At 38.4% G+C, this 8,154-nt stretch overlaps 1 protein-coding gene across 1 annotated transcript; it reads right to left on the bottom strand.

Moving 5' to 3' along the window:
• Positions 1–2,804: 2,804 nt before the first annotated feature.
• On the bottom strand, positions 2,805–3,233 carry LOC138868821 (uncharacterized). Its single transcript, XM_070146392.1, has one exon. It carries the CDS (start codon positions 3,231–3,233, stop codon positions 2,805–2,807), a length of 429 nt encoding a protein of 142 aa, XP_070002493.1.
• Positions 3,234–8,154: the final 4,921 nt, after the last annotated feature.

Here is an 8,154-nt window from a genome sequence, read left to right as displayed (position 1 = left end):
CTCAAGAGATAATCTTGGGTTCTTCATCGAAAAAGAAGGCTGATACGACACAAGATTCTGAAGAAGAAGAAGAAGAACAGGACGGAAGTTCCTTGATTAAAAGGCTGCGGGCCGGAATGCGCATCTTCTCAAATGATGAAGCAGCTCCTCCCCGTTCTATTCCTATTACCGAGCCTGTTGAAGCCACCATGGTAATCTCCAATGATGACACTCCTACGGCAGCTCGTGACTCTGATGACCAACTTTTTGCTCGTGGGTTTGATAGTGACAATTTGGGTTTAGTTTCTGATGAAGTACCCATTGCCTCATTTACCATGCATGTTCCTATGACGTCTTCTTTACCAGTTGTAACTGTTGTCGTTGCTGCTCCGCCCTAAGCCGTTTTGACTTCTTCCACAGTTCCTCCTATTTTCCTTCATACTGAGGTTGGTTCCTCATGTGGAAGTGGAGCAATGAAGAAAATTATCATCGAGGATCCTGCCAATGGTAACCTTTGAGAAAGTCAGGTTGGGCTGACGTGTGGTTGAAACCTCTGATCGGTCCAGTTGAGAAATCTAAGCTCGAGAGTCATAACTCTTTGACTTAGATGAATGACATAGTGCAGTCATCATTAAAGGTATTTGTTTCTTTTCACTCTTTATTACATCCTTCTTCTATTAAGGTTCTTACCCCCCCTTTTAGATCAATCTTGTTAGCACATAGATGATGAAAAGGGTTTCTCATACGGAGCAGTTAATGCATGATTATCAAATTGAAGCAGACAACTGGAAAGAACAATATCAAAGCTTTCAAATTGATATGGAAGTGTTAGAAGAAAGCAAGTGCACCTTAGAGCAACAATTGAAGGTTTTAACTTCAAAGTTAGCAGTTAAGAAGGCTTCCTCAAATCAAGCTGGCAAGGACAAAAATCTCCTCGAGACATCATTTTCTAAGCAACTCTCCAAATCCAGTGAAGAGATTAGAGAGTTGAAGGCTTTGCTAAGTAAGAAAGAGGTTTACGCCGGTGAACTTGTGCAAACTCTTACTCAGACCCAAGAAGATCTCCGTGAGTATTCTGATAAGGTAATTTTTTAGAAAGTTCACTTGCTCCTCTACAAGCTTCTTATGATTCTACCCTGGCCGAGAATAAAAGCTCAAAAATGAGATTGATCAATGGGAGAGAGATTATGAGATTCTTGAGGACAAGACTGCTATTGAAGTGAGTTGGGCGATTTTGAACACACGCCACGATACCCTTGTGGAGGCTAGCCAAGAGTATTTCAACTTGGATGCTGAGTTAGCCAAGATAAAGGAGACTATTGAAAAAACTCAGCAAGGCCAAGACTTTCATTCTCCTATGGCTGATACTCCCGAGCATGTTGAAGATGATATGGGTACAGTGAATGCTCTAACTCCTTCAAGCCAACTCGAACCTTCTGCTGCTAGTGATACTGCATTAGATCCTTTTTCAGCCCCTCAGTAAAAGCTTATGAAGTGTGACTTCTTCTTTTTTTCTTTCTTGGTGGAATGTGGTTTTAACCCTCGGTCCCATTTAAGGGTTTAGTTTTTTGGAAATGACAAGTCCCTAGACCTTTTTGGGGCATTTTGTATAAATGACAAATAGTTTATGGCTAAGTTCATACATAGTCTAAACTTTATTATTAAAAAGTTTTTGTTTAACTTAATTGTCTTGAGCTTCTGTTTTGCTCGTTCTTGCCTTTATATTCAAGGACTTGTTAGTTAATTCATGGGTTTATGTTTTACCCTTTTCGCATTTTTTTTGTTTTATAAAATACTTTATTAACTTCATGGATGTCTGAATCAAACATGAATTTTATAAAAGAGAGCCATTTTATATTCGACACTTAATGAAGAAGACGTCTCGACTTCATAACGGTGTAAATATACGAAAAAGAAATAGGAACATGCATGTTTTTTAAAATAACTTTGATAAAGTTTTCATCTGAACTTTGTCAAGTCTAAGTAACATCTTACATGTATTCAAGTATCTTCTATAACTTTTCGTAACTGTTTTCATTACAACAGAATTGCAAAAAAGGAAATAAAATCCAAGGGTTTTTTTATACTCATGTCCAAACGTTGCCTTTAACCTAGACATCATAATCAATATGAAGGTTTTTTGACTAGCTTGTGTTATTAGCTTGTGACTTTGCTCTGCACTTATATATTTGATAAGTAGACTTTTGGGCTTGACTTGAATTTAACTTGCATACAATCTTCTTTGCCTTCTTTATACATCTGTCCTGTGTATATTATATAGTCCCCCAAGTGTTTAAGCTTTGAAGTATAAAATCTCGAGCACTTGATTACTCCTTCCATGCGGTCTTTTTTCTGAAAAGGAAAAACATACGGGACTCGGAGGTACGATTTTTGATGAAGACTGCTTAACCCATTTAAATTTCTATCAGAATAGTTGTAACCCTAGATCAGAAATTTATATTTTTCCATGTGTCTTGCAGGTCGTGATTCATCATTTAGTACAGGTTAGTATCTCTTTAGAAATAGTATCTCTTTAGATGAACAACATTCCAATGTGAAGGTAGAATCTTGCCATCCATTGTTTCCAGCTCGCATGCTCCCTTTCCTGCGATACCGTGAATCTTGTAAGGCCCTTCCCAAGTTGGACTTAACTTTCCTGTATTATCTGCTCTCATGGATTGGAAAACCTTCTTGAGTACGAAGTCCCCAATCTTGAAGTATCTTAGACGAGCTTTCCGATTATAGTATCGTTCCATAACTTGTTTTTGAGCTGCCATCCTTATTAGTGCAACTTCCCTTCTTTCTTCAAGTAAATATAGGTTTATTCACATTTCTTCTTCATTTGACTCCTCAGTTGCTTGTGTATATCTCGTGCTTGGATCCCCTATCTCAACTGGGATCAAGGCTTTAGCTCCATATACAAGTGAGAATGGTGTTTCACCCGTACTTGTTTTTGTTGTTGTGCGGTAAGCCCACAAAACACCAAGTAACACCTCTAGCCAACTGCCTTTGGATTCCTCCAATATTTTCTTCAAATTGTTGATAATGACTTTATTCGTTGATTCAGCTTGTCCATTTCCCATCGGATGGTAAGGCGTTGAAGTAATCCTTTCAATTTGCCAACTTTGAAAAAATTCTGTGATTTGTGCGCCTATAAATTGCGGGCCATTATCACATACGATTTCCTTTTGGTACGTCGAATCGGCATATGATATTTCGCTAAATAAAATCTCTGACCTCTTTTTCTCGTACATGTTTAAAAGCACCTGCTTCTACCCACTTAGTAAAGTAATCAGTGGGTACTAGCAAAAATTTTACCTTGCCTTTAGCTTGTGATAGTGGACCCACGATATCCATCCCCCACTTCATAAAAGGTCACGGTGCAATGATCGGATGTAATAATTCTGCAGGTCTATGCATATTGTTACCGTATCTTTGGCACTTATCACATTTAGCCACAAAAGGTTCCGCTTCTTCTTCCATTTTGGGCCAATAATAACCGATTCTAATCATGGTTTTCACTAAGGATCTTCCTCCCGCATGATTTCCACAATGCCCCTCGTGTACTTCTCTTATTACATACTCTGTTTGAGAAGGTCCGAGGCATCGTGCTAAGGGACCACCGAACATTTTACGATAAAGATTGTGTTGCTTTAAACAGTATCGAGCAGCCTTTTTGCGAAGCACTTGAGCCTTTTTCTTATCTTCAGGGACAATTCCATACTGCAAAAAAGTGACAATCTCGTTCCTCCAATCCCAAGTTAAATTATTAAAATTTACCTCATTTTTATCTTGATCATGTACTGAATGAAATAGATGAATTACAGAAGCATTTTCATCATTTGTCACTTCTGCTGTAGATGCAAGATTAGCTAGGGTATCTGCCTCGACATTTTCTTCTCTTGGTATCTGCACAACTTTCCAGGTTTGAACTTGCCTAACTAGGTGACGCGCCTTTTCCAGGTATTGATGCATTCTTGCCTCTCTAACTGTATAAGTCCCCAGCATTTGGTTAACTACGAGCTGCGAATCACTTTTGATTATGACCTGTTCTACGCAAAGATCTCGTGCCAGTTCTAAACCTACAATCACAACTTCATACTCTGTCTCATTGTTAGTAACAGGGTGATATTTTATGGCTTGTCGTATGGTTTCACCCGTAGGTGGTACCAAAATAATTCCTAGACCTGCCCCTTTTATATTCGATGAACCATCAGTGAATAAAGTCCAAATTTCTAGATTAGACCCGTTGAATATTTGTAGTTCTTTTTCTACTTCTAGTTGCATCCCTTAGCTAAAATCGGCCACAAAATCTGCTAACACCTGTGACTTTATGGAATTTCTTGGTTGATATGTAATGTCATATTCACTCAATTCTATGGTCCACTTGGCTAACCTACCTGATAACTCATGTTTATGTAATATGTTTCGTAGGGGATAGGCAGTTACTACAGAGATGGGGTGGCATTGAAAATAAGGTCTTAATTTCCTAGATGCCATAATTAATACAAGTGCAAGTTTTTCTAGATGAGGATACCGAGTCTCAGTATTTAAGAATGACTTGCTAACATAGTAAATTGGAGACTGTTTACCTTGGTCTTCACGAACCAAAACAGCACTCGCCGCTACTTGTGAAACAACAAGGTAGATAAGTAACTTTTTCCTATCTTTTGGTTTTGCGAGAAACAATGGATTTGACAAGTATACTTTCAAATTTTTGAGTGTTTGCTGACATTCCTCAGACCATTCTAACTGATCCTACTTTTTTAGAGCTGAAAAGAACTTAAAGCATTTTTCTAATGATTTGGAAATAAATCTTCCCAAGGCTGCAATTCTTCCCGTCAGTCTCTGTACCTCTTTTTACTTGTAAGTATATCAGGAATTTCCTCAATAGCTTTAATCTATGCAGGATTTACTTCAATGCCACGGTTAGAAACAAAAAATCCCAAAAACTTACCTGATGAAACACCAAATGCACATTTCTCGGGATTTAGCTTCATGTTAAATTTACGGAGAATCTGAAATCTATTAGATAGGCGTTGAATATGATATCATGCTTGTTGATATTTGACCGTCATATCATCTATTTAGACTTCCATAGTTTTCCCTAAATGTTCTTGGAACATTTTGGTCATCAACCTTTGATATGTGGCCCCAACATTTTTGAGGCCAAATGGCATTACTTTGTAACAGTAAATCCCTCTGTCTGTTATAAATGAAGTTTTTTCCTCAACTAGGGGATCCATTTTTATTTGGTTATACCATAAATATGCATCTAAAAAACTTAACAATTTATGTCCTGTAGTAGCATCAATTAGTTGATCTATATACGATAATGGAAAAGAATCTTTAGGACAAGCTCTGTTTAAGTTAGTGTAATCTACACAAACTCGCCACTTACCATTCTTTTTTTGTACTACCACAGTATTAGCTACCAATTTGGATACTTCACCTCATAGAGAGACCCAATTTTTAAAAGTTTTTGCACCTCATCTTGAATCACCTGATTTTTGAAAGATCCCTGCTTTCTTTTCTTTTGTTTGACAAGTGGATATGATGGATCTTTATTTAACTTGTGAGTCATTACTTCTAAAGGTATCCCTGTCATATCAGAATGGGACCAGGCAAAACAATCCATGTTAGTTTTCAAAAATTCAGTCAACTTACCTTTCATTTAGTGGCTTAAGTTGGCCCCAACATAGACTTTCCTTTCAGGCCAAGGTATGAATAGTTCTACAGCCTCCAACTCTTCAATCGTCATTTTGATGTTTTCATTTTCTTCCAGTTCTTGGATGGAATCGGGCCTCGAGTCTACATCTGTCCGCCTCTGTTCAGTTGAGGCTTGTATTGCAGCATCCTCAACTAGATTTTGTAATTGCTATTTTTCTTCGTCTTTTGCGCTTGAATCTGCTACGGAGTTGATGCTCCTAGATGTTTGTTAATCACCACAGATTTGACATATTCCCCATTGTGAAGAGAATTTAATAACTTGATGTAGAGTAGATGGCACATCATCCATTTCATGAATCCACGGTCTACCGAGAATCATAGTATAAGCCATATCCATCTCTACCACCTGAAATTTTGTATCTTTGACAACTCCTTCTGCGAATGTTGTGAGTATTACCTCCCCTTTTGTTACAATGCTTGATTTGTCAAAGCCAGATAAAGTATGTGCCTTGGGTACCATCTTATCTTCATCTTGCATTTCGTTTAATACTCTTAGCAAAATGATGTTCACGGAGCTACCTGGATCAATCAAAACTCGTTTCACATTAGTATCATGTACAAGTAGAGATATTACAAGTGAATCGTTGTGTGGAGTTAGTACACCATCTGCATCTGCATCATCAAATGTAATACTTTCTTCTTCCAAAACATGTCGAACCCGCTTCCCGTGTGTGACTGTAACTTTTGAAACTTTCTTGGCTATTGTATATATCTCGCCATTAATTTCTTATCCCCATCTTATAACGTTAACAGTCCTTTTTGGAGAAGGAGGTTTAGGGGGATCCTGCCTGTTCTTCATACACGCTTGTTTACCTTTTTCTCTAAACAATTCGGTAAGATATCCTTGCTTTAATAAATGGTCAACTTCACCTTGCAGCAATCTACAGCCTGTCATTTTGTGACCAAGATCATTATGAAACTCGCACCAGAAATCAGGATTTCGCCTATTCAGATTTGATCTCATTTCCTTTGGCCACTGCACCTTATCACCCATGCTTCTTAATACTGCTACTAATTTGATGTGCTAACATTGAAATTGTAACCGCCAAATTTTGCCTTCGTATCTCTATCGTGATCTCGCATCTCTCGTGCGTTTCGCTCTTTTTCCAAACCTTGATGATGAGCCTGACTCTCTATCTCTCAATCTGTGATCGTACCTTGAACTATCCTGCTTTGAACGTGAGTCTCTTCCTGCTGGTCTATGTAAGGCTCGTACTGTTTTTACCGGACCTTTTTTCAGTTTCAGCACGTCTCGAAATTATGCTCTCCTCTTTTTGATACCGAGAGATGATATCTTCTTCTATCCTCAACTTCGTGTTGTATCTGTTGTAAGCATCATTCCAAGTTGTTGCTGGAAATTCACGTAGACTTTCCTTGAGTCGTCTAGTGGCTTCTGAACTTTTCTCATTTAAATTACTGGCAAAAGCCATAGCTGCCCAGTTATCAGGTACACGCGGCAACGTCATCCTTTCATGCTGGAATCTGTCTACGAATTCTCTAAGCAACTCCGAGTCTCCTTGCTTTATTTTGAAAATATCCTCCTTTCTTTTTTCGACTTTTTGAGCTCCCAAATGCGCTTTGATAAATGAATCTGCAAGCTCAGCAAAAGAATATATAGAATTTTTGGGTAAAAGAGAATACTATGTTAATGCTTCCTTTGTGAGTGTTCCAACGAATTTTTTGACCAATACCGATTCAATTTCTTATTTGGTCAAGTAGATGCCCTTTACCCCAGTTGTGAATGCAGTCACATGGTCTCGTGGATCAGTTGTCCCATCGTATTTTGGAATATCGGGCATCTTGAATTTCTTCGGAATCGGTAGAGGAGCAGCACTGGGCTTCCAAGGTTATTGTGAATATTTATCCATATCTATTCCCTTGATTATAGGCGGTACTCCAGGTATTTGCTCTATGCGATCGCTTTGCTCCTTGAGTTGTTTCTGCCAAGTTAATACTAAATTTTGTAAATCAGAATTGACTATGTTACCTGGTTCTCCATCACGAGACTCGCTGGGAGTTCCACCACTGCCTGAATTAACGAGTCCAGAACGTGGGTTTTCCAAAGTGTTATTATTCGGAGTTGGTATTGGCGGTGCAACCGACAACTGACTCGTAAAAGCCTAGGGAGCGTTATTGACCTGTTGAGCAATTAATTTTTTAAGAACGTCATCGAGTGCTTGTTCATTCGTAACTCTGTCATTTTGATTCGCTTCAAATCCGTCTGGAGTCCCCTCTCGTGACTGTCACTGAGAATGTTGTGGAGAAGGAGGTAGGGTTCTGTCATCTGCATCATTCACCTGATGTTATGGATCTTGAGGTGGTAAATTGTGTTGGTTATTATCGTTGACATTCGACATGATTGTTTTTGATAAAAGAATCGATTTGAAAAGTAGACGATTATCTGATTCCCGGTAACGAAACAAAATTATTTAACCAAAAATAGAG

This window comes from Nicotiana sylvestris, chromosome 5 (assembly GCF_000393655.2).
Source record: "Nicotiana sylvestris chromosome 5, ASM39365v2, whole genome shotgun sequence".
Lineage (NCBI taxonomy): Eukaryota > Viridiplantae > Streptophyta > Magnoliopsida > Solanales > Solanaceae > Nicotiana > Nicotiana sylvestris.
This window is presented reverse-complemented; position numbering and strand designations above follow the sequence as displayed.

Bases quoted from the DNA above. Each gene is read 5' to 3' on its own strand.
- LOC138868821 (XM_070146392.1), bottom strand. From the start codon at position 3,233: ATGTACGAGAAAAAGAGGTCAGAGATTTTATTTAGCGAAATATCATAT.